At 65.2% G+C, this 25,419-nt stretch overlaps 1 protein-coding gene across 2 annotated transcripts; it reads left to right on the top strand.

Moving 5' to 3' along the window:
- The first annotated feature begins 1,326 nt into the window (after positions 1-1,326).
- Positions 1,327-19,441, top strand: PIGO (phosphatidylinositol glycan anchor biosynthesis class O). Of its 2 annotated transcripts, none has more exons than XM_075932828.1 (10): positions 1,327-1,921; positions 6,655-6,798; positions 10,134-10,257; positions 10,966-11,125; positions 11,729-11,902; positions 12,953-14,480; positions 15,660-15,863; positions 16,634-16,825; positions 17,487-17,557; positions 18,026-19,441. In XM_075932828.1, exons 1-10 carry the CDS (start codon positions 1,429-1,431, stop codon positions 18,035-18,037), a joined length of 3,102 nt encoding a protein of 1,033 aa, XP_075788943.1. In that variant the 5' UTR covers positions 1,327-1,428; the 3' UTR covers positions 18,038-19,441. The 2 variants fall into 2 exon arrangements, with proteins under 2 accessions (XP_075788943.1, XP_075788942.1); XM_075932827.1 differs by having other exon boundaries at positions 16,638-16,825; positions 18,026-19,440.
- Positions 19,442-25,419: the final 5,978 nt, after the last annotated feature.

The following is a 25,419-nucleotide window of genomic DNA, read 5'->3' as shown; positions in this document are numbered from 1 at the left end:
CCTTCCCTTGTTCCTCATTCCTAAGCCCCCCTAAGCTGCCCCACTTCTCCGGAGGTTGCTCATCTGCTGCGTCCGCAGAGAACGGGTGGCAGGCGGGAGGTCGCCGCAGCCTGTCGGGCACCCCATGCCTAGGGCGCTGGACCAGTCATGCTACTCCCACTCGGAGACCCTGTTTGTAGCTAGTGGGCATGGGGCTGCTGACAAACCAGGGCTGTGCTCGCTACGCGGCGTTCCCTTCCCTGTTGGGGTGAGCAGACCAGTCCGGGCGGTGGCTGTGGGTGTGTCTGGGATGAGCTGTTGGAGTCGGAGGCAGCAGTTGGATAAGGGGACAGGCTGGGGTCTGTCCTCGGTAGCAGGGTGTCCTCAGTAGCAGGGTGGCCCAGCCTGCTGCAGTGTGAGGAGTAGGGGCAGCCAGGGGAGGGTTGGCCCTTGAGACAGGCTTTCCTTAGGGCAGGAGGATGGTCCCTGTGCCGAGGGGAGCAGACGCAGGGACCTCCAGGTGTGGACCTGGCTTCCTGGGGGAATTGCCAGGGTGCAGAAGAGCAACAGAAGGGCGATTTGAACGTGTTGGGTGGCACCTCCGCCTTCTCCTTCAGCCTGGGCTCTTCTGAAGAGTTCCCCCACCGCCCTGTCATTCCTCCCCGCTTATGGGCGTCCAAGCCCCCTGCCCTGTGGCGAGGAGTTCCAAGGCAGATTGGCTTCAGGGGGGCAGGACTGGGGCGGGGGGGCCAGTGGGGGCGCTGGGGTGGGGCGGGGGGGCAGTGGGGGCGGCTGGAGGGGCGGGGGGGGCGGGGCCGGGGGAACCCGGGGGCGGGGCCCAGGCCCGTTGGCTCCTCCCGCCGCTGGGGGGCGCTGCTGGCTGGGCCCCTCCCCCCTGCGCGCGGAGCCGGCTCAGCGCTTCCGGGTTCGCTGCCCCCCCCCAGCAGGTACCGGCCCGGCGCGAGGGGAGGAGGGAGGCCGGGGGGCCAGGAGGGGGGAGGTCCGGGGGGGAGGGCCAGGGGGGAGGATGGGGGGCCAGGAGGGGCGAGGAGGGGGAGGCCGGAGGGGGGGCGAGGAGGGGGGAGGGCCGGGGGGGAGGATGGGGGGCGAGGAGGGGGGAGGACCAGGGGGGAGGATGGGGGGCGAGGAGGGGGGAGGACCAGGGGGGAGGATGGGGGGCCAGGAGGGGGGAGGCCGGGGGGGAGGATGGGGGGCGAGGAGGGGGGAGGACCAGGGGGGAGGATGGGGGGCCAGGAGGGGGGAGGCCGGGGGGGAGGATGGGGGGCGAGGAGGGGGGAGGACCAGGGGGGAGGATGGGGGGCGAGGAGGGGGGAGGACCAGGGGGGAGGCCGGGGGGGAGGAGGGGGAGGCCGGAGGGGGGGAGGAGGGGGGGCGAGGACGGGGAGGCCCGGCCCCCCAGGTGCTGTCCTGACTCCCCCCCCCCGCAGGATGCAGAGGTGGCCGGTGCTGCTGTTCCTGGCCTGGGCCGGTTCCCTCTTCTTCTGCGGCATCGGCCTCTTCACCAGCGGCTTCCTGCTCATGCGGATCGAGCTCACCAACCGCAGCTCCTGCGCAGACCCGCTGGGCGCCCCGGCCTGGGCCGGACAGGGCCCCGCGCCCGGCGCCTGCTGGCTGCCCCGGCGCGTCCCCAAGGCCGTGCTGCTCATCATCGACGCCCTGACCTTCGACTTCGCCCGCTTCGACCCGGCCAAGGACAGGCCCCGGCCCTACGAGAACAAGCTGGGCTTCCTGCACCAGCTCTCCAGCTCCCAGCCCCGCCACGCCCGGCTCTACCGCTTCCGAGCCGACCCGCCCACCACCACCATGCAGCGCATCAAGGGCATCACCACCGGCTCCCTGCCCACCTTCATCGACGTGGGCAGCAACTTCGCCTCCTACGCCATCCAGGAGGACAACCTGCTCAGCCAGCTGGTGCAGAACGGTGCGTGGCCAGGCTCATGCCCGGGTTTGCCGGCCTAGTGCTGCGGGAGGCTGTGACCCACTGGGGTGGTGTGTAAAACCCCCAAACACTGCCTGCTCCTCAGAGCAGGAGAGCCGTGGCTCCGTGCAGCTCTCTAAGTGCTCAGTCTGCGCGCCCGCGTGTTGGCTAAGTGGGCCACGAGTGGAGCAGAGAGAGGTTGGGAGCTGATCGTGGGGGGAAACAGAGAGAGGTTGGGGAGCTGATTGCGGTGCCTGGGGGGGTAGAGAGCGGTTGGGAGCTGATCCCAGGGGGAAGCTGGTTTGGAGCCAGGGCCGTCAGGTTGATTCCCAGACAGGTGGAGGTTTGGATCTGGACACAGTTGTTGGGAGAACATTCCAGCCAGGCTAAGGGTCACGGCGTGCCCCAAAACATGTGGGGAAGAGTTAAAATGTAGCTCACGTGGCTGTGGCTGTCTTTACTCTCCATGTGGGAGGGAGGGAGGGAGGGAGGGAAGGGTGGAGGGTGTTGTCATTCACGTCTCACTGCTGGTGTTTGTACCTGGGCGGAGTACCATTGGCAGTCGGGCTCAGGGTCTGGGCTGTGGAGGTGCTGTCCTGCCCAGCCCTGTGCCACGATCACATTCGACCCCGAGGCTTCGCATCCGACCCCTAGTGCTTCGCCCAAACAGGCCATGGTTAGAGAGCAGGAAACAACCCCCGTGCATGTGACGATCAGCGTTCATGGTGCTGCGGTGTGGACAGGCAGTCTGTGCTCCAGGGGTTTACTTGTCAGTCCCCCTGCGATGCAATATAATACTATATAATATATGGAGATATTCCATCTCATAGAGCCGGAAGGGACCTTGAGAGGTCATCGCGGCCAGTCCCCTCCCCTCACGGCAGGACCAACATCAGTAACGCCGACCGCAGGTGAATGTGCCCTGGCACAGGGAGCCCGTCTCCACGTCGAATTGTTGGCCAGTGATGGAGCTTGCACACCGGTGTTGTTGAAGTCAGAGCCTCGAGCTCTCTTTAATGTGCTCCAGCCCGGCCGGTGCAGCCCCTGCCTGTGGCGGGGGGTGCTGCTCCAGGGCCGGGGGGGGACGCTCCAGCCAGGCTGAAGCGACTCTCCCAGCCACCCTCCCCTTGAATGGGTTAACCAGTTAAACAATATATGTAACCAGTGAAGTGGGGTTTTCCATCCCTCGCTTGGGTAGTAGCAGACAATACGACAGCGCTCTGTTCTCGAAGCAAGCAGGGCAGGACTCGCCCTGTGACGTAAGCCAGGAGTCCCTTGCTGTACTGTGTAGAACATGTGAATCGCGCAGGAGGATCATCATGGCAGGGACTAGACCCTTCTGGTAGGTCCCTGAGCAGGCCATCAGGGCAGATGTGGGACTGGTCCTTGAAGGACAAAGCAAGGAATCATCTCTTCTGTTTACGGGGAGCCCTGTCCGCATCCCTCGTGAACCGAAATCCCACCGATACTGTTTCGGGGCAGGCAGCGCAGGGAATCTATAGCAGATGCTTTTCTAGCACATTGAGGCCAGGGTCTAAGGTAGACTTCCCCCATTTCCCCTCGGTCAGAGTGTGAACAGCCAGGACAAAGCCAGAGGGTTTTAATGGCCCCAACGTAGCCCATTTGGCGGTCGGTTTCTAGCGGAGTGCCCCAAGGTTCGGTTCTAGGACCGGTTTTGTTCAATATCTTTATTAATGACCTGGCCGAGGGGATGGATTGCACCCTCAGCAAGTTTGTGGATGACACTAAGCTGCGGGGAGAGGTAGATCCGCTTAAGGGCAGAGATAGGGTACAGGATGACTTAGACAAACTGGAGGATTGGGCCACAAGAAATCTGATGAGGTTCAACAAGGACAAGGGTAGAGTCCTGCCCTTGGGACGGAAGAATCCCAAGCATTGGTACAGGGTGGGGACCAACCGGTTAAGTAGCAGTTCTGCAGAAAAGGACCTGGGGGTTACAGTGGATGAGAAGCTGGAGATGAGTCAACAGGGGCCCTTGTAGCCAAGAAGGCAAATGGCATATTGGGCTGCATTAGGAGGAGCATTGCCAGCAGATCCAGAGATGTCGTCATTCCCCTTTATTCGGCTTTGGTGAGGCCACATCTGGAGTATTGTGTCCAGTTCTGGGCCCCCCACTACAAAAAGGATGTGGACGCATTGGAGAGGGTCCAGCGGAGGGCAACCAAAATGATTCGGGGGCTGGAGCATATGACTTATGAGGAGAGGCTGAGGGACTTGGGTCTGTTTAGTCTGCAGAAGCGAAGAGCGAGGGGGGATTTGAGAGCAGCCTGCAACTTCCTGAAGGGAGGTTCAAAGAGGATGGAGAGAGGCTGTTCTCAGTGGTGACAGGTGGCAGAACAAGGAGCAATGGGCTCAAGTTGTGGTGGGAGAGGTCCAGGTTGGATATTAGGAAAAACTATTTCACTAGGAGGGCGGTGAAGCACTGGAATGTGTTACCTAAGGAAATAGTGGAGTCTCCATCCCTAGAGGTGTTTAAGTCTCTGCTTGACAAAGCCCTGGCCAGGTTGATTGAGTTGGGATTGGTCCTGCCTAGAGCAGGGGGCTGGACTTGACGACCTTCTGAGGTCTCTTCCAGTTCTGTGATTCTATGATTCTATGGAGGCTGCGGTGTCTGGATTTCATGCATCTGTCAGAAGGTTTTGTGGAATCTTTTTTGTGCACTCTGCACTTGTTGGCACGAGTGGAAACATGATCCAGACCTTCAGTTCCTTCCCTGCATGGGGACTGGCCCTTTAGAAGACAGCTTTCCGCCATACACAACGTCCTGCTAACGGCTAGGCAGGAATCCGCATGAAAGCGCTGCGTTCTTCAACAGAAACCGTGCTTATTGACGACTTCCAGGGATGCTGTGGACCCTTCCAGACACCAGTTAATTCTATATTAAAGCTCTAGATCAGTGTTTCTCCACCTTTTTTTAATAAAGTACCCCCTTTTTTAAAAAAAATTATAAGTCCCCCCAGTCCCTACAGTTTTCAGGCACACATTTTTCTACCATTGCAACCCATTTGTTTAAACAACTTAATTGTAGCCGGGTGGAGGATGCCATTTTTGGGTGTAAAAAGTACAAAAAGAATCAAGCGCTGTAAAACTTAAAACAAAAACTCAGTTTTCTCCAAATTTCAGTTGTGTTGACAGACCCCCCGGCCGTCTCTCGAGTACCCCTAAGGGTCCTCGCACCGCTGGTTGAGAAACACTGACCTAGATTGCCTTAAGTCAAGATGACACCTCTTTCATTATGTTCAGTTAAGGTTCATCTCTCAGCCATGTAGCGTACCTCTATGGGGAAAATCAATTTTTACTAACAATCCAATTAAAAGGGTTTTAAAAGGCCTTAATAACGTGTATCCTCCTTTGCGTTCCTGGGGTCTGAACAGAGTGCTGGCACAAATTGCGAGTCCTCCCTTGGCGCCTCTGGGAAGCTGCTCTGTTTTATCTAGCTGGCAGCCCTGTGTTTCCGATGGCCAGAGGCAGAAGTGGCTTGTGCGCGTTGATGGCCGTGCTGCCGGTCGCCGTGTCTCACACGGACCATCCTTTGCATGCAGCCAGACTCCTCACGGGGAGCCGTGTCTGGCTGCTGCACAAGCAGACGGGTTGTTTTGCCAGACTCCACGCCTCGGACGGAGACGCTACGTCCCAGACGTTTGCTGGGAGGAGAGCGGGGTGGTTTTTAGCCAGGCGGGATGAAACCATTTCGGCCGTGATCTTGTGGACCTAGCGTGAGGGACGGCATTGGAGCTCGTGGCGGGAAGGGATCAGTCCTTCCTCGGGGCAGCAGAGCACCCGCAAGTCGGTCAGAAGGAGCGTGCCCGGCTGCCCGTGGATGCGTTCCTCTGGGGTGGGTGGCAGGGCAGCGCCCTCGTGTTCTGGTCGCACTCCTCCTGAGCGCTCTTCTGTAGCTTTGGAGCCTGGCTCGGAGGCCCAGCGTGGCAGGCAGCCCTGCCCTCCTTGTTTGACCAGGACTCTGGGCCTTGCATCCTGGGGGGGCATTTTGGCCTGTTGCTCCAGCCTGCCAGGGTGCTTGGAGGCAGAAATGAAGGCCGCTGCTCTGCTACCAAGGTTCTTCTGATGGGCTCTGCGTGGCCTTCCCGCCCCACCGTTCCCCACTGCCGGCGTCGCGTGGGACGGGCCCGAGGCAGGAGCGCCACGCCCTTCTGAAGCCCTCGCTCGGAGAGGTGGGGTGTTCAGTGCTGGGAGCAGGCAAGACGTGCAGGGACGTTCCAGCGGCTACTGCACAGACTGTTCCTGCTCAGCCTGTACCGCTGGGAGCATCCCGCCAGTGTGGCTGTGCAGGGGCACCTCAGAGAGCCCCGGCCACAGGGAGCAGCAAGGGAAGGTGGTTCCGGGGGCAGCCACTGCGGGGAAGGCAGCTCTTAGGGAGACTGAGGGTGCAGCGCTGGGAGTGTGGGGAGGGGCAGGTCCGTGCCGGGATCCTGCTCTCCAAGGCAGGTGCTGCAGCTGGGGAGTCTCTGCTTCAGCCACCAGGCCTTGCAGGGTCTGTGAGACACGCTGCCATCACCGCGGGCGGAAAGGGAGGCAGCTCGGGGGGGGAACAGGGCGGAGGTCTCTCCCACTCGCTCCATAGGGGCTCTGACAGCCGGCGGGGGCCACTAGCTTTTGATCCCTGAGCCGGGGGCGGGGGGAGACGTGCTGACAGGTCTGGGTAAGGCTGGGCCCCCTCCCTGGCCCCCGTGCTAACCCCCGTCCTGCTTTCCCAGGCAGGAGAGTGGTCTTCATGGGAGACGACACCTGGGACGGGCTCTTCCCCCAGAAGTTCTTCCGCTCGTATTTCTTCCCTTCGTTTAACGTGAAGGATCTTCACACGGTGGACGATGGGATCCTGCAGCACCTCTACCCGACCGGTGAGCGGTCCTGCCTGGGGGCTGGGACTGGGGTGCCAGCACCCTCGGGTCCCTGCCGCCCAGCCGAGAACTGCTCTGTGGCCCAGCCGGGCCGGGAGCCCAGAGCCAGCACCCCAGCGCCGCTGCAACCCCGCAGCCTGCAGTGCAGCTGGGCAGGCCCCGGGCTCCCTGCATGCCCCTCCTCCAAGCCAGACCTGCTGGGCCCGCTCTGCCCTGGGAAGCGGGGCCCTGAACGTTGTACCTGGATTTAACCTTGAAGGGCCCTTAGGAAGCTGGTGCCTGCCTGGCTGTCATTGAAATGCCCAGCCCGGCTCAGGTGCGCGGGGGAAGGGAGGTGTCGCCCCGGGCTGGTTTGTGTGTAGCTGGACTTTGTCCAGCCGGGGGCCAGGTGCCTTTGACAGCCTGTCAGAGACCCAGCTACATGAGTGTGCCAGAACCAGAAAGCTGCCCACGGGATGGGGGAAGCCACCTTGGGGGGAGTTCGCCCCGTACGATGGACCCGCAGCTCAGCCTGCCTGTAGGGGAGACAAGAGGCTGCAGAGAAGTGGGTCCCCCCGGGAGGCGCTGGCCTCGGGCAGCGTTTCTCAGCCTTCTTGAGCTGCTGGCCATCTTTGGACTTAAAAAAATCAGGACCCCTCTGCCTTAAACTCAGAGGCCGGGCTCCCGCCCCGCTGGGGTGCAGGGCTCGGGGCTGGAGCGTGTAGCTTAGCTTTGTGGGCCCCCTGTGCCATGGGACCCCAGGAAGCGCCCTGCTTCCTGCCCCCGAACGCCAGCCCTGCGATAGCCCCGTGAGCCCCTCCCAGGTAGGGATGGAAGCGACTAGTCGCGTATCCGCTAAGCGGAAACGTATCGGACAGTCCAGCAGTGACTCGACTGGTCTCGCGCCGCTGACTCTGTCAGAGAGAGGCAGCAAGTGGGGCAGCAGGAGCTGGGGGGCGTCTCTGCTTAAAAGCCAGTTCCCTCCAGCACCGTCTCCGCTGTGCTGCCCTGCCCGCAGGAGAGCCCCAGTGGAGAGCTCCCCTCTCCCCGCGGACAGGGGCTGCTGCCGCCAAGCAGCCTCTGTTCACTGCAGCCAGGGCAGTCCGCTGCGAACAAGAGCTGCTGGACTCGGCGTGAGCCGGGACCAAGCTGGCGCTGGTCCGGGACGCTGCACCTGGCCGGCGGCTCTAACTCCATGTAAAATGGTGGCTCCCAGAGCCGGCGTGAGCCAGGACTGCCCAGTCCCGACCCCTGAGCTACCCCTGGAGAGCGGTCCTATCGACAGATCGTACAGTCGATAGAAATTGTAGCGACTAAACACTTTGCTCGGTAGCCACAATTGAACAGCCTTCCTTCCTGGCTGAGACACCTGCCCTTAATGGCAAACATCCCCAGTGTCTCCACCACTGCGCACACGGGGCAGAATGTAACCCCTCCCGGGGCAGAACGGGGGATCCCACTGTGACGGGCCAGGCCGGGTCTGGGCACAGCTGAGGGCGTCTGCTCAGGGCGAATTGCTCAAACTCGGGGCTCCTGACAGCCCCTGACCGGAGACCTTCCCGAATAGGCCACAAACCAGTCCCACCGAGCGCTTCAGCTGCCTGCCTGAAGCCTCCTGAGCTAAACCCCTCCGACACCCCAGCAATATCCGTGCCCCAGATGGCCCCGGGCCTCATACACAGGTGGGGGGTCCTAGCACCCAATCCCGCCTACCCCGAACAAGTTCTGTCCGGTTCCAAGAAACCAGCCACAGATCCCTGGTCAATTTACCCTCTGGACCTTACCCACAAATCACGCTGGGCCAATCCTTTAGCATCTAACAACTAAAGGTTTATTATCACAAGAATGAAAAGCCTGAGAGTGAAGTTGCTAAAGGACAATACATTACATGCACCGAATCTCCCAGTCCTCGGTGCAGGCTCTAGCAGAGATGTTACAGCTGCTGGCTTAAAAGTCCTTGGTGCACATCCTATGCCAGGATGGGTCCACAGTTCTTCCCGGCTCATGAATCCCTGCGAGGTCGCATCTGGGGCCAGGAGCAGATCTGGAGACCAAGATGGAGTCGGCCACATGGCCTATTTATATCCCTTCCTGGTTTCTTCCAAGCTGGAGACAGTCACATGGTCTCTGGCGAGGCACCTAGATTCCTTCCCAGGTGGGTCTCGGGTACTTGAGACCTATTGTCCCTGGAGTCTTGCTAATTTGCATGTCCATAGGCTGAGCCCATCGCTCAACCACATACAGAGAAACCTCCAGTCTCCATACCGAGTGCATATTCATAACGCCACACACAGACGTTATACAGATCTCTGAAGAGCAGATACAGAATCAGTAGACCGTGAGCTTTTGTTTGACCCCTCACATGGCCCCTTTGTACCGACTTTAGGAGTGAACACCCCCCCCGGGTGCAGCAGTGACCCAACTGCTCCCCTCAATAGAATGTAACGTCGCCTTGAGGAGAATGGGGGACCCCACCCCCACAGGGAGCAGAATGTAACCCCGCCCTGTTGGGCTAGCAGTATATAAGCCGCGGGGGGGGGGGGAGGGTATGACATATGCAAGATGAAACATGAGTGCGCCTATGGCTGAGCACTGAGTTTTTCTCGGAAGTCCCTCCAACATGGTGTGCCTCGGTTTCCCCAACTCTACAATGGGGTGATGGTACCTACTTCGGTGGGGTTGTGCACCACACAAGGTTGGGGAGGGAGGGCTCTGCCAGGGGAGCAGTTGAGATTAGGGTCCTCAGACTGGGTCCTTGCTGCTTCTGCTTAGAGGAGAGATGATGAAGGGGGTGGGTGGGAATGAGCCAGAGGTCTGTAAAGTGACTGGGGTGGACACGGTGGAAAGTGATTTATCCCTTCATGTAACACACAGACTAGGGGTCCCCCATGAAACGAACAGGGCTAGCAGGTTTAAAACAAATTAAGGACGCACTTTACACAACATATCATCAACCTGTGGAACTCCTTGCCAGGGGATGTTTTGAAGGACAAAAGCATCACTGGGTTAAAAAGAATGAGAAAAGTTCCTGGAGGAAGGTCCATCAATGGCCACTAGCTAAGACTGCCGAGGAAGCAACCTCATGCCCTGAGGGTCCCTGAACGGCTGACTGCCGGATGCTGGGAGTGGCCGACGGGCCGGATCACTTGCAATTGGCCCGTTCAGTTCATTCCCTCTGAAGTGCCCGGCCCCAGCCTCTGCCGGCAGCCAGGACAGTGGGCCAGAGGGAGCCAGCGTGGCCGGGATGTCCTTGTGCCTGCGGGAGCGCCCAGCGCAGTGCCAAGGGGAGAGCCGGGCTGCCTGGTTAGCCGAGGGGGGCGGCTGTGGTCTGACATGCCCTCTCCCCCGTGCTGCAGTGGATGGCGGTGAATGGGACCTGCTGATCGCCCATTTCCTGGGCGTGGATCATTGTGGGCACAAGCACGGACCTGACCATCCAGAAATGGCCAAGAAACTCACCCAGATGAACGAGATGCTCAGGTGACCGGCACTCGGATGGGCGGGGGAGGGGGGGCTGCCAGCTCTGCCTCAGCACCAGCAGGGGCATCCAGTGAGGCTGGGCTGCTGCTTCGCTTCCTACCTACCCTGGCCGCCCAGCTGAGCCCGGCTCTGCCGCTCCCGAGCGAAGGCAGCACCCCCTGGTGGGGGTGAGGCTGGATTGCAGTCGGGGAAGCCCTCAAGGAACCTTGCATGGAGCGTGCTGATTGTGCCCCTGCTGGGGGTCCCGGCACAGCTGGAGGGCGGAGAGAGGGCGGGGGGGCTGGAGCTGACTTAGCTGCTAGGCAGGCTGCTGCGCGCCCAGTCCCTGAGCCTGCTAGCCGCTTTCCCAGTGTCCAGCCCCCTCCCAGGCAGGATGCAGCGAGCCAGAGGGCTGTGTCGGAGGATCAGCTGGGAGCCTGTGTCCGAGCGGAATGCCCCGCCAGCACTGAGCTGTGCACCAGGCAGGAGTCTGCTCTCTGTATAATATTTGTGCCCATCGGCATAGCATCTGGGCTGCCCTGTCTGCCGCAGGGAAGCAGCCGATGCCTGGAGCCGGCTCGCGTGGTGCCTGGCCCTGCGTCGTCGTGCTCAGAGCCCTGCCTGTGGTTCACCCCCAGGGCGCTGCAGCTGCATCCAGGCATGGGTCGGCGCCCCCTTGGCGGGGCAGAGGCGCTGCGAGAGGTCTGACCGGCCTTGTCTCGGGGGCAGGTCGCTGGTGGATCACCTGGGGAACGACACGCTGCTGCTGGTGGCCGGCGACCATGGAATGACAGAGACGGGGGACCACGGAGGGGACAGCGAGAAGGAGGTGAACGCGGCGCTCTTCGTGTACAGCAAACGGCCTCTCTTTGGAGCCCGCCTTCCCGAGGTAACAGGCAGAGCCGGGCTGCGGGGGGGGGGGGGGGGGGTGAGCCCCAGGGTGACAGGAGCAGGCAGGCGGCTGGCCAGGAGCAAGGAAATGTGAGCTGGACCGTTTCCTGACCCCCACGCCTCTGTCCTGCTCCTCGGCCGTCTGCACCCTCCCCTCCGGGGGACTGAGGTGGGTGGCCTTTCCCGTCCCATTCGCCCTGGGGCGCGGTCCCCTGCTGAGATTGGGTCCCCTCCCTGCACCAGCAGGGAGGTGGCAGAGAAGCCGAGAGGAGCCAAGTGAACCAGCAGCCGCGCTAGGCCTGGGCCCCGGGGATCCCAAGGCGGCAGGAACAGCTCGGTCCTTCCTGGCAGCCGGCACGTGGCCGCTGGTGGTTCTAGCTTCACACCCCTCGGAGCAGGAGGCCCAGGGGTGCCCCAAGCAGGGCCACATTCACCCCCCAGCCCTGCCCTGGGGACTGCCTGGCAGGCCCGGTGGAATGGGGCCCCAAAGGGGCAGGGGGTGTCTGAGCCCAAGACCCCCAGCCTGGCCTCCCCCAGCACGCTCGTCCCCTCTGGCCTGCGGGTCCTGCTGCCGACTGACCCGTCCCTTGTCCTCCCCCAGGAGCCGGAAACCGTCCCGCAGGTGAACCTGGTGCCCACGCTGGCCCTGCTGCTGGGCGTGCCCATCCCCTACAGCAGCATCGGGGAGGTGATGGCGGAGCTGTTCTCGGGGGACGGCGACGCGGCTTCGGCCGCACTCCGTCAGCTCTCGGCGTATCACGTCAATGCCAGACAGGTAGGGGCGGCCGGCGCTGAGAGGCCCCGGGGAGAGGGCCAGGGAGGGGTTCGCTTCGAGACTCTCCGCAGCCAGGCCGATCTGCCCTGTCCGGGGCCAGAACTTGTTCGCTAACACAGGCCTGTGGCTGGGCCTGACCTCCGCCGCTCCTCCCGCATCCCCTGCATGCCCCCTTGCTCCCGGTCACGCAGTCACCCGCTACCCTCAGCATTGCTGGCCTTTCCGCCTGCCCTCCCGCAGTGGGGGGCAGCACAGAGCCAGCAGCCAGACTCGGGGGCTCCCGGAGCTTGAGCCCGAGAAGAGCTGGCAGCGGAGACGGCTGGTTGGCTGCGCCAGCGTCCAGGAACGACAAGAGACGCTCTGGGCCCAACCAGCCAGTCAGCCGGGTGCCAGCCCTGTGCCACGGGACGGGGTCACGCGATAGATTTACGGCCTCTAAAATACTGCAAATGGAGGTGCAGGCCCTTTGGACTGGGGACCTCCAGGGGGCCCCGGGCCCCCGGCTGAAAAGCGCGGATGCGAAGGGTCAGACTGCAGCAGCGGGCGGTCAGCGGGGTCAAACAAGCCCGCTTCCGTCGGCTGAGGAGGTCACAGGTTGGTTGCTAAAGGGGGCTGCGTAGCTGTGAGAGACGAGACCTTTGGCCCCTCCGATGGGTGCTTCAAAGAAACACCAGCATGATACAACTTGCACCGACTATTCCATTAGTTGAGATGGGCACCTCCACCTTGGAAGTGTGGCCACAACGCCAGGGCTGTGGCTGCGCTTCCAAGGAGGGAGCGCAGGAAGCACGGGGCCAATGGGGCGGTCCCCCGCTGACCCCATGCTCCCCGCGGCGTTTCAAAGCGGCAGCGCAATGTGGAGCCCAGGGTCAGCTGAGGACTCAGGCTCCACGTGGGGCTGCCGCTTTGAAATGCTGCGAGCAGCCTGAGCACTCCCCAGCTGGCCCCAGGCTGCACGTGGTGCCTTCCGCCGAACCGGGGGCAAGCACAGGCCGGCGACCTGCCTGCTCTCACTAGCCCCCGTAACGGTACAACCCCCTTCTCCTCCAGGTGGACCGGTTCCTGCACTCCTACTCGCTGGCCGCCCAGGACCTGCCGGCCCCGCGGCTCCGGCACCTGCGGGGGCTCTTCTCGGCGGCGGTGGAGGAGCACGCCCAGCTGCTGGGCCGCGTGCGGGAGGGAGGCCCCCCCTCGCCCGAGCTGCAGGCCAGGCTGGGCCGACTGGTCGGCCGCTTCCAGCATTACCTGCGGGAGGCCCGGGCCGTGTGCATGGAGTCCTGGGCCCGCTTCCACCCCCTGCGCATGGTGGCTGGCTGCGCCCTCATCGCCGCCTCCTGCCTGCTCTGCTGCCTCGCCTCGGAGCTAGCGGCCCTGGACTTCCCCTACCGCCGCCGCCTCCTCTACCCGCTTCTCTGGGGCCTGGCGGGGGCGGCTCTGCTGGGGCTGGGCCACCTGCTCGCCAGGGAGGGGCTGGACCTCCTGCTGGTGGCGTCGGGGGGGGCTGCCGCATCCCAGCTGGGCTTCTTCTGGCACCTGGGGGGCCGCCGGCCCCTCCCAGCCCGTGGAGCCGGCGTCCGGCCCCCGGGGCCCAGCGCAGGCCTGTGGCAGAGGCTGGCCCTCCCCATGGGCGCCCTCCTGCTGCGCTGCGGCGCCATGTTCTCGGACAGCTTCGTGGTGGCCGAGGCCCGGGTGGCCCCTTTCCTGCTGGCCTCCCTGGCCGTCCTGCTGGTGGGGCGGCTGCTGTGGCGTGGCCAGCTGGCTGCTCTGGAGGCCCCCCGGCAGCACAAGAAGAGCTGGCAGGTGCTGTGCCTGCTGGCCGCGCTGCTGGCCTGCCTGCGCCTCTCCAGCCTGTTCCACCAGTGCCGCGAGGAGACCCCGCTGTGCCAGCCCTCGCCCCTGCTGGCCCCCCTCGCCGGCCTGCCGAGCGCCCAGGCCAAGAACCTCTCCTACCTGCTGTGCGTGGCCTCGCTGGCCGGGCTGGTGTACGCCCTGCGGCGCTGGCTGCGGCACTGCGGCAACCTCAACGGCTCCGGCCCCCTGGTGCTCTTCGTGCGCTGGGCCTTCCCGCTGCTGGCCCTCTGCGTGGCCTGCTACTGGGCCGTGGCCTCGGGGGCCGAGGACACGCTGGGCAAGCTGCAGGAGCCGGTGCAGGCGGCACTGGAGGGCTTCCCGCGGGCCGCCTATGGCCTGGCCTGCCTGGGGCTCCTGCTGGCGCTGTGGGAACCCCTGACGGTCTTTGTGCCGGACGGCCGGGAGGCGGCGGGGGCCATTGTGACCCCTTACCAGAGGGCCCCCAGCTCCCAAGCCGACCTGCTGCACGTCATCCCGCAGATCTACCGGAGGATGCAGGAGTCTCTCAAGAGCCAGCTGGACGGGGGGGAGCGGGGGGCCCCGGTGGCAGCCTACGGGCTGGGGAGCGTCTACTCGGCCGCCCTGCTCGTCGTGCTCACCCTGCTGGGCTTCCTCCTGCTGCTGCTGCACAGCGAGAGGCTGAGCCTGGCCTTCCTGCTGCTCTTCCTGGAGGCCTTCGTGCTGCTGCGGCTCCACGCCTGGGTCGGGAGACTGGCCGGGGACGCCGGTGAGCGGGGGCGGCCGTGTTGTGAGCGGCTTGCTGCCTGCGGGGCTTGCACAAGGGGGGAGAGTCTGGGGATCCCTCTGGCCCCGGGGTCCCTGCTGGCGGGGGGCTGCTCACCGTCGCTGCAGACCTGCCGTGCGTGTTCAGCGCGGTGCCGGCCCGGTGCGAGGGCTGCCTGGGCGGGCGGGCTGTGGCGTCCCCGCCCCGTCTGGCGAGAGGAGCTGCCTGGGCAGACGGGCTGTGGCGTCCCCGCCCCGTCTGGCGAGAGGAGCTGCCTGGGCGGACGGGCTGTGGCGTCCCCGCCCCGTCTGGCGAGAGGAGCTGCCTGGGCAGACGGGCTGTGGCGTCCCCGCCCCGTCTGGCGAGAAGAGCTGCCTGGGCGGGCGGGCTGTGGCGTCCCCGCCCCGTCTGGCGAGAGGAGCTGCCTGGGCAGACGGGCTGTGGCGTCCCCGCCCCGTCTGGCGAGAGGAGCTGCCTGGGCAGACGGGCTGTGGCGTCCCCGCCCCGTCTGGCGAGAGGAGCTGCCTGGGCAGACGGGCTGTGGCGTCCCCGCCCCGTCTGGCGAGAGGAGCTGCCTGGGCGGGCGGGCTGTGGCGTCCCCGCCCCGTCTGGCGAGAGGAGCTGCCTGGGCGGACGGGCTGTGTCGTCCCCGCCCCGTCTGGCGAGAGGAGCTGCCTGGGCAGGCGGGCTGTGGCGTCCCCGCCCCGTCTGGCGAGAGGAGCTGCCTGGGCAGGCGGGCTGTGGCGTCCCCGCCCCGTCTGGCGAGAGGAGCTGCCTGGGCAGGCGGGCTGTGTCGTCCCCGCCCCGTCTGGCGAGAGGAGCTGCCTGGGCAGGCGGGCTGTGTTGTCCCCGCCCCGTCTGGCGAGAGGAGCTGCCTGGGCAGACGGGCTGTGGCGTCCCCGCCCCGTCTGGCGAGAGGAGCTGCCTGGGCAGACGGGCTGTGGCGTCCCCGCCCCGTCTGGCGAGAGGAGCTGCCTGGGCGGGCGGGCTGTGGCGTCCCCGCCCCGTCTGGCGAGAGGAGCTGCCTGGGCATTGGCCAGGAGGGCACCTACCCTCCCTGGCGCGGGGGGAGAGGGCCAAGGTGCCCAGTGCCAGACGCTTGGTTCCTGCCTCTCCTTTGGGGCGGGGGCCGGGAAGGGGCTGAGTTGTGGCCTGCCCGTGACGCCGACCTCTCTCCCTTAGAGCCCTTTGTGGTCCCCTGGGACGCGGTCACCTCCTGGGCCTTGGCTGCCACCCAGTTCTTCTATTCCACGGGCCACCAGCCCGTCTTCCCGGCCATCCACTGGAACGCGGCCTTCGTGGGCTTCCAGCAGGGCCACAGCTCCCACCTGGTGCCCGCCCTCCTGGTGGGGGCCAACACCTTCACCTCCTACATCCTCTTCGCAGGTACGGGAGTTCCTCCTGGCTCGGCGGCTCCCCCAGGCTCACCGCTGGGAGGGAGCCCGGGAGGGGAAGGGAGCCCGGGCGTGGGAGGGAACTGGGCAGAGCTGGGGAGGGAACTGGGCAGGGGGAGGGAGGGAGCCGGGCGGGGGGGGGAGCCGGGCCGCAGGATAGGGAGGGAGGTGGGGGAGGGAGCCGGGCGTGGGGGGGAGCCGGGCCGCAGGATAGGGAGGGAGGCGCGGGAGGGAGCCGGGTGTGGGGGGGAGCCGGGCTGCAGGACAGGGAGGGAGGTGGGGGAGGGAGCCGGGCGTGGGGGGGAGCCGGGCCGCAGGACAGGGAGGGAGGTGGGGGAGGGAGCCGGGCGTGGGGGGGAGCCGGGCCGCAGGACAGGGAGGGAGGCGCGGGAGGGAGCCGGGCGTGCGGGGGAGCCGGGCCGCAGGATAGGGAGGGAGGCGCGGGAGGGAGCCGGGCGTGCGGGGGAGCCGGGCTGCAGGATAGGGAGGGAGGCGCGGGAGGGAGCCGGGCGTGCGGGGGAGCCGGGCCGCAGGATAGGGAGGGAGGCGCGGGAGGGAGCCGGGCGTGCGGGGGAGCCGGGCTGCAGGATAGGGAGGGAGGTGCGGGAGGGAGCCGGGCCTTGGGGCTCAGTGGCAGGCGCCGTGCAGACGCACCAGGGAGCCACGGCCATGCTGCTCTCGTGGGAGCGCTGAGCAGAGTGCAGCTGGCACCCGCGGGGGTACGTCCGGGCGCCTGGTCACCTCTGTGCCTTTGTCCCCGAGGCAGTCGGCTGCCCGCTGCTCCTGCTGTGGCCCTTTGTGTGCGAGGCGCCCAGCTCCCCGCGGAGGCGGCTGAAGGAGGAGCTGTGCGAGGAGGAGCCCATGATGGAGATGAGGCTGCGGGAGTCTCCCGAGAGGTTCTCGGCTGCTCTGCTGCAGCTGGGGCTCAAGTACCTCTTCGTGCTCGGCATGCAGGTGGGGGCGGGGCCCCGCATGGGCACCAAAGGGTTAATGCCACGCTCCGGGGTGGGGCAGTGCCCGGAGGCAGGCTGTGCCCCTTGAGCCGAGCGTGACACTGAGGTGGAAGCTGCTCCCAGCCGTTAGCTCGCGCCCAGCCCTGCAGTTCCCCGGCGTGGAGGGCCCGGGCTGGGCGCTCCCCCTCGCGCATCGCCCAGCCATAGCTCTGCGGGCGGCTTCCGGCGCTCGAGGACGCGCGTGGGCCCTGCCAGGGCTGGGACCGGTGGCCTGAGGGACACCCCAGGCAAAGGGGCTGCCCGTCCCTCATCCCTGTGCCGTGGTGCCTGCTCTGAGCAGACGAGGGTGCATCTGATGTCACTGGTGTGCGCCTGTCACCTCCTGGCAAGGTGTAGGACTCCCTCTGTGAGCCTGCTTCCCCGTGTGTGTGGCTTAGTGTCCTAGAGATCGCCCTCGCGCTGGGGTCCTGGGCCGTCTCCCCGGTCTCCCCCCCTGAAATCCAGGCGTGGAGCAGCACAGCATGGCCCTGGTACGGGGGGGGGGGGGGAGTCCCTTGAGGGTGTTAATCCACTGGCTGCCTCAGGCCCAGCGACCTGCCTGGCTTGACCCCCTTTGCTGGGAGCCTCTCAGGGCGACGTGTGACTCTGCTTTCTCCCCACAGCTCCTGGCCTGCGTCGGGGCGGCCATGGTCCTCAGGAGGCATCTCATGGTCTGGAAGGTGTTTGCCCCAAAGTAAGTGCCGGGCGCTTCCCTCTGCTCGGGGCAGCCCCTTCCTCCCGGCAGCTCGGCTGCTAGAGCCCACGGCCAGAGGGGCCCACTGGGATGTCGGGCCTGGAAGGGGGGGCTGTGGGTGGGGTTTGGGGGCCCTGTACGGTGAGCTCAAGGGGGACAGGCCATTGGGGCTGATGGGCAGGGCCGGGGGCATCCTCCCTCGCTTGGGGCCCCTGCGTCCCAGCTGAGCCTTGCTCCGAAAGATGCGCAGTGGGTGACGTCAGGGTCCGACGGGACGCCCTGGCCCGCGCTGGGCAGGAGCCCGAGCTCTGGCTTTGGGATCTGCGGCCCCTCCGTCCGGGGAGCCGGGCTGGAAGCAGAAGCAGCGCGGTGCCGGGTGGGGGAGGTGCCGTGGGCAGGGAGGGCCACGGTTCGGGGGGGCGGGGGTGCTGGCTGCGAGGCCTCACCCCGTGTCTGTCCTGCCTGCAGGTTCCTCTTTGAGGCGCTGGGCTTCGTGGTGAGCAGCGTCTGCCTGCTGCTGGGGATCTCCCTGGTGCTGCGTGTGGACTGCGCGCTCAGCGCCTGGTTCCAGCGGCTGCGGCCCAGGTAGCAGCCGGGATGCGGCGCCTCGTCCCCTGGCCAGGTGGCGGCTGCGGCCCTGGAGCCACCGCCATGGACAGCAGCCGGGGGTTCTCCCTGCGGGGTGCTCCCAGGAGGGGCGCTGGCCTCACCCACCATCGCTGGACGCTGAGCTGGACGCCTTGCTGCCCTCCAGCTGGGTGGGAGCCCGCGCCCGGCGCATGGAGCTGCAGCAGCCGGGGCAGGGGAGGAAAGCACCAAGCCTCACGCGCCCTCCCGGAGCTGGCTGGGGGTGGGGTCTTCCTGCCATTTCCCCACCGCCTCACCTGCCAGCCGTGAGCTGCCGTGGGCTCAGCTACCTCGCCTGGGCTCTGCTGGTGCCAGAGGTGGGACCGCCCTGTGCTCTGCCCGCCCGCGTGGCAGCCTCCTCCCCGCCCCCAGAGAGGGCAGCGCGGGCCCTGGCTTCTCGGGCTGCTTCGCCCGTGCGGAGGAGGAGCTGCCGGCTGCTGTGTGACGGGGGCTCCCACCTCACTGGTCCTGTCTCGCCTGGTCTTCCCAAGGGCTGCGTGGGTGTGTGGCATGCCCCGCTGGGGAGGGGGTGTGAGTGTGTGTGATGTGCCCTGCTGGGGGTGTGTGTGTGTGTGAGTGGTGTGCCTTGCTGGGTGTGTGTATGTAGGGGGGGTGTGCCCTGCTGGGGGTGTGTGTGTGTGATGTGCCCTGCTGGGGGTGTGTGTGTGTGTGTGTGTGTGTGTGTGTGTGTGTGTGTGTGAGAGAGAGAGTGGTGTGCCCTGCTGGGTGTATGTATGTAGGGGGTGTGTGCCCTGCTGGGGGTGTGTGTGTGTGATGTGCCCTGCTGGGGGTGTGTGTGTGTGTGAGTGGTGTGCCTTGCTGGGTGTGTGTATGTAGGGGGGGTGTGCCCTGCTGGGGGTGTGTGTGCATGTGCCCTGCTGGGTGTGTGTGTGTGTGTGTGTGTGTGTGTGTGTGTGTGTGTGTATGTAGGGGGGGTGTGCCCTGCTGGGGGTGTGTGTGCATGTGCCCTGCTGGGGTGTGTGTGTGTGTGTGTGTGTGTGTGTGTGTGTGTGTGTGTGAGAGAGTGGTGTGCCCTGCTGGGTGTATGTATGTAGGGGGTGTGTGCCCTGCTGGGGGTGTGTGTGTGTGATGTGCCCTGCTGGGGGTGTGTGTGTGTGTGAGTGGTGTGCCTTGCTGGGTGTGTGTATGTAGGGGGGGTGTGCCCTGCTGGGGGTGTGTGTGCATGTGCCCTGCTGGGTGTGTGTGTGTGTGTGTGTGTGTGTGTGTGTGTGTGTGTATGTAGGGGGGGTGTGCCCTGCTGGGGGTGTGTGTGCATGTGCCCTGCTGGGGGGGGGGGTGAGTGGTGTGTCCTGCTGGGTGTGTGTATGTAGGGGGGGTGTGCCCTGCTGGGGGTGTGTGTGCATGTGCCCTGCTGGGGGTGTGTGTGTGTGTGTGTGAGTGGTGTGCCCTGCTGGGTGTGTGTATGTAGGGGGGGTGTGCCCTGCTGGGGGGGGGGTGCATGTGCGAGTGGCGTGCCCTGCTGTGTGAGTGTGTGCACCTGTTTGTGCATGCAGCGTGCGTGTGTGTGCGTGCACGCAGCAAGGAGGGGAGCTGTGCCGAGGCATACAACCCTCTGAGCCCTGGCTTCAGCCGTTCCTGTGTCCAGAGAGAGGCCTCAGCTGTAGCAGCCGCTGCCCGGCTCCTGTTGCGGTGGGTGCCTGCGTCTCTGCGCCCAAGGCCAGGCCGCGTGGGAGGCCGGCCAGCACAGCAGCTTCCCAGCCAGGTAGTGACGGGGCCCAGCTCAAGGCTCCTGGTTGAAGCAGGAAGGGAGTGCCAAGCCGGGCGGGCCGAGCCGCTGGCCGTGCCGTGTGGCTAGCGAGTGCTGCTCCGACGCTTTCGGCACAGATCACCTCGCAGGATTGCCAGCTCGGCGCCTGCTGCCCCACGGCACCGCCCGAGTCGAGGTCCGGCCCCGGCGAGCCTGCCCACAAGGCTGGAAGTCTTCCCGAAACCCCCGGGTGCTGCAGGAGATTCAGCGTCGGGGCTCCAGCGCGGGGAGGCGGCTGCTCTGGCTGGCGGCTTAACCCCCCCCATTGGTGTCAGGAGACGGGCCCCTCCTTCGCAGGGCGGGGGCGTTTCTGGAAGAGCTGTGAATTGACTTCAGTTGGCTGTGCCATGTGACGGGGAGTCCTGGGCCCTGCTCCCCTGCCTCGGGGCCACGGCCCGGCTTACGGAGCTGCGAGGGCCTGGGGCTTGCCCTCCCGAGGTTGAAGCTGAGCAGGCTGTTAGGCAGGGTTCCTGGGACCTAGCGGTTCTCTGCTGGCCAGGGAGAGCCGTGGGGGCATGGGACCGGGCCGTGGCTGCTCACCACACTTGAAGGCGGTGTTAGAGCTCCAGGCAGCTCACGCTGCTGAAGCCAGGGAGGGAACCTCACCGTCTCGCCTGCGTTTCCCTCATGCAGGCCAATAGCTGCTGGTCTGAACAGCCTTGCAGTGCACGTCTGTGGGCTGGAAATCTATTGCAGCCTCCATGTCCCTGGACTCTGGGCTTTGCATTCCCCTTCCCCCCGGCACCAGCCAACCTCCATCTGTCAGGGGCACGGTGCACGTCACTGGAGCTCTCCACACACTTAGCAGCCTCCGGCCCCCTCCGGATTATCCCCATTTTATAGATGAGGAGACCGAGGCCCTGAGAGTGGGGCCTGGTCACACAATGAGTCTGTGGCTGAGCAGGAGGAGAACGCAGCAGCTCCATGAAAGCCACCAAACTCTGCCCCTCCTCCCTATTGAACTTGTCTCCCCTTCCAGCTTAGGCTGAGGCTGAATCTGACTTGAAAATGTTTAAACCCCAGTAGTCTTGTGGCTTCGGGCTGGGCTAGTGAATTTGCGCACAGGCCGGGGAGCTTGGGACTCGATTTCTGATCCCGGCTCCGCCACAGACGGTGTGACCTTGGGCAAATCACCCTGCCTCTGTTTCCCCCTCAAAAGCCAATTCCAGAGGCCCATCTCCCGGCTAGCGGGGTGCACAGTGGCCCCGGAGAGGGGCTCGTGGAGTCGTTCTAGTGCGGCAGTGCCAAGGGGCCCCAGGTAGGATGCGGGGCCTGGTTTCCAGGTCACTGTAGAAAGGGGGAGAAGGCCGCTGGCCAAGGACCTGAAGCCAAGCAGCAAGGTGACACACCAGGGACTATAGGCAGGCTGTTTCTATGCGACTGTTCCTAGTTCTGTAGTTTTCCCCAGCTCCCCCTGTAGCGAGATGAGGGCCTAATCCAAAAGCCCATGTAGCACAGGCCTGGCTGACAGTGGACAACACTTGGCTGATATAAAGCCCAGCTCAGCTGGGAGCAAGGCAGGCCCTGCTCACAGGGCTCGGCAGGAACGTGGCTGGGAGGGTACCACTCACTGGCAGAAGGCCTGGGTGCAGAACAGGACCTGGTGCTAGGTGCCACCTTTTGGACTGTGCTTTCCATTTATGACCAGTACCAAGGACTGTTCTGCAGTCGGTACCAAGTGCTGTCCAGGCCTGTGCTGGGTGGGCTTTTGTGTTAGGCCCTCAACTTACTACACCTCAACCTAGCCACGCGGCTGCCATTCCGGTTAACGTGCCAGGAGGCGAGAAGCCAGCATGTCAACAGGGCTGGGTGTTCCCTGCCCTCTGTCCCCAGGGAGCTTGTGGGCCAGTGGCTAGCACACGCGGCTGGGACTCAGCTGTATAGCTTTGGGCCCGTGGCTCTGGGAACCCGCCTGGGAAATGGAGCCATTTACAGAGAGCTCGGCTGCAAAGTGCTCTGAGGACGCCGAGCCGTCGCTTTGCTTTCTGCTGGAGCAGCTCGGCCTGGAAGTGGCTCTGGAGTCTCTGCCAGGGAGTGGAGATGTATAGAAAAGAGCCACAAGGGAGCCAGTTGGCAGCGGCTGTTCATCTACTCCCCTCTGGCCTGCCCCGACTGTCCGAGACTGTCGGCGACTCCTCCGAGCAGAGGAACGGGAAGCTGCTGTTCTTGCCGCTGGAACTGACTGGCTACGATCTGGGCAAATTGTTTCACTTCCTGTGCCTCAGTTTGCCTAAACCTGGGATAATACTGAGCTACCTCTGGGGGGCAGCAGGGCTGAGTTGTCTGGGAGGTGCTAGAAATGAAAGGTTCTAGTGTAATTCTATAATTACTAGGTGGTGGGGCAGATTTGCTTTGGGTGCGGCTGTTGCTTTGCCTCACTGCTCCCACTGAGGTTATGGGTGCGGTGTCTGAGCCCCGCTCCGGGGTACTCCCGTATCTAGGCGATTGCCTGTTACCCGCCTTGCCAGAAAAGGGGAGGTGACAGAACGGGCATGGGACTGTTAGCACTGGCAGGAGCCGCCTGCCCTCCGTCTGGTTTGGTGCCGCGGCAAAACTGATTATTGCAAATAAAGTGTGAGCCACAATGGAAGCAAGACTGGGCCACTTTGTACGTGCGAGGGGTGGGGAGTGGAGGCAGCAGGCTGGCTGGAGAGGGCTGCTTTTCATAGACTCCCAGGGCCGGCAGAGTTCTTGGGAGAGACCCCTCCATACCCAAAGCAGGGCCAACCCCGACTCAATCAGCCCAGCCAGGGCTTGATCAAGAGGGGACTTAAACACCTCTAGGGATGGAGATTCCCCCCCCCCCTCGGGAACCCAGCCCAGCGCTTCCCACCCGCCTAGGGAAAGAGTTTTTCCTAATCTCCCACCTAGACCTCCCCCACTGCAACTTGAGCCCATTGCTCCTCGTTCTGCCACCTGCCCCCACTGAGAACAGCCTCTCGCCAGCCTCTTTGGACCCCCCCTGCAGGGAGTTGCAGGCTGCTCTCAAATCCCCCCTCACTCTGCTCATCTGCAGACTGAACAAACCCAAATCCCTCAGGCTCTGGTTGCCCTCCGCTGGCCCCTCTCCAATGCGTCCACGTCATTTCCGTAGTGGGGGGCCAGAACTGGACGCAACACCCCAGGGCTATGTCTACACTCGCGGCTTCTTGCGCAAGTACAGCCGTTCTGGCGCAAGAATCTGCAGAGCGTCCAAACTGCCCGCCCGCGCTTGCGCAAGGAAATGTACAGTCGGCTGGTAAGAGAGGGCTCCTTGCGCAAGAGCCACACACTTTTCTGACAGGTGCAAGCCCTCCTGCGCAAGAGGGCAGTGCGGACGCTCGGCAGGGATTTCCTGCGCAAGAGGGCAGTGTGGACGCTCGGCAGGGGTTTCTTGCGCAAGAGGGCAGTGCGGACGCTCGGCAGGGATTTCCTGCGCAAGAGGGCAGTGTGGACGCTCGGCAGGGGTTTCTTGCGCAAGAGGGCAGTGCGGACGCTCGGCAGGGATTTCCTGCGCAAGAGGGCAGTGTGGACGCTCGGCAGGGGTTTCTTGCGCAAGAGGGCAGTGTGGACGCTCGGCAGGGCTTTCTTGCGCAAGAGAGCGTCCACACCGCCATGGGTGCTCTTGCGCAAAAGCACAGCTCGCACACGGCAGTGTGGACGTTTTCTTGCACAAGATGTTCCTGAGCAAGAAGCCGCCAGTGTAGACATAGCCCAGGTGTGGCCTCCCCAGAGCTGAATAAAGGGGAATAATCACTTCCCGAGATCTGCTGGCAATGCTCCGTGGGGGGGATGCACAGCACGGGAGTGGGAAAGGGGGGGCCCTGGGCACAGAAGGGGGCAAGCGCTTTGCAGAGGGGCGGGGTGCAGGTCAGAGGGGCGGGGGGAGTGTTTTGCAGAGGGGCGGGGGAGCAGGTCAGTGGGGCGGGGGAGCAGGTCAGTGGGGCGGGGGGAGTTTTGCAGAGGGGCGGGGGAGCAGGTCAGTGGGGCGGGGGGAGCAGGTCAGTGGGGCGGGGGGAGTGTTTTGCAGAGGGGCGGGGGGAGCTTTGCAGAGGGGCGGGGGTGCAGGTCAGTGGGGTGGGGGAGCTTTGCAGTGGGGCGGGGGAGCAGGTCAGTGGGGCGGGTGGAGTTTTGCAGTGGGGCGGGGGAGCAGGTCAGTGGGGCGGGGGGAGCTTTGCAGTGGGGCGGGGGAGCAGGTCAGTGGGGCGGGTGGAGTTTTGCAGAGGGGCGGGGGTGCAGGTCAGTGGGGCGGGGGGAGTGTTTTGCAGTGGGGCGGGGGAGCAGGTCAGTGGGGCGGGTGGAGTTTTGCAGAGGGGCGGGGGTGCAGGTCAGTGGGGCGGGTGGAGTTTTGCAGAGGGGCGGGGGAGCAGGTCAGTGGGGCGGGGGGAGCTTTGCAGAGGGGCGGGGGTGCAGGTCAGTGGGGCGGGGGGAGCTTTGCAGAGGGGCAGGGGAGCAGGTCAGTGGGCCAGGGGGAGTTTTGCAGAGGGGCGGGGGGAGTGTTTTGCAGAGGGGCGGGGGAGCAGGTCAGTGGGGCGGGGGGAGCTTTGCAGAGGGGCGGGGGAGCAGGTCAGTGGGGCGGGGGGAGTTTTGCAGAGGGGCGGGGGGAGTGTTTTGCAGAGGGGCGGGGGTGCAGGTCAGTGGGGCGGGTGGAGTTTTGCAGAGGGGCGGGGGAGCAGGTCAGTGGGGCGGGGGGAGTTTTGCAGAGGGGCGGGGGAGCAGGTCAGTGGGGCGGGGGGAGTGTTTTGCAGAGGGGCGGGGGAGCAGGTCAGTGGGGCGGGGGGAGTTTTGCAGAGGGGCGGGGGAGCAGGTCAGTGGGGCGGGGGGAGTGTTTTGCAGAGGGGCGGGGGTGCAGGTCAGTGGGGCGGGGGGAGTGTTTTGCAGAGGGGCGGGGGAGCAGGTCAGTGGGGCGGGGGGAGTTTTGCAGAGGGGCGGGGGAGCAGGTCAGTGGGGCGGGGGGAGTGTTTTGCAGAGGGGCGGGGGTGCAGGTCAGTGGGGCGGGTGGAGTTTTGCAGAGGGGCGGGGGAGCAGGTCAGTGGGGCGGGGGGAGCTTTGCAGAGGGGCGGGGGAGCAGGTCAGTGGGGTGGGGGGAGCTTTGCAGAGGGGCGGGGGAGCAGGTCAGTGGGGCGGGGCGGGGGGGTCTGAGCGCACAATGGGGCGCTCCACACCAGCTCCTGCGAGCCCCGCCCCCGCCTTTGGGGCCAATCCGCGTCAGCTCCAGCTGGGCCCCGCCCCCTGCGCTCCTTCTGCTTCTGCAAATCGGCGCAGCGTCCGCAGCCCTGCCCCCGCGTGCGTGGCGGCGCGCGCAGCGCAGCCCCTCCCCCGGGGAGGGAGTGTGCTTTGCGTTCGGAAGAGATTGGGCTCCGCTCGACCGCCGTAGCGCCAGCCCGTGCGCGGGCCCCGCCCGCCTCGCGCCAGCGTCCGCCGCGCGCCGCCCGCACGTGAGACGCACGGCGCCACGTCCAATCTTCCGCTTCGCCGCTTCCCTTAG

The sequence above is a fragment of the Pelodiscus sinensis genome, chromosome 6 (assembly GCF_049634645.1).
Source record: "Pelodiscus sinensis isolate JC-2024 chromosome 6, ASM4963464v1, whole genome shotgun sequence".
Taxonomy (NCBI): Eukaryota; Metazoa; Chordata; order Testudines; family Trionychidae; genus Pelodiscus; species Pelodiscus sinensis.
The sequence above is the reverse complement of the archived record's forward strand: the minus strand, read 5'-3'. Positions and strand labels throughout refer to the sequence as shown.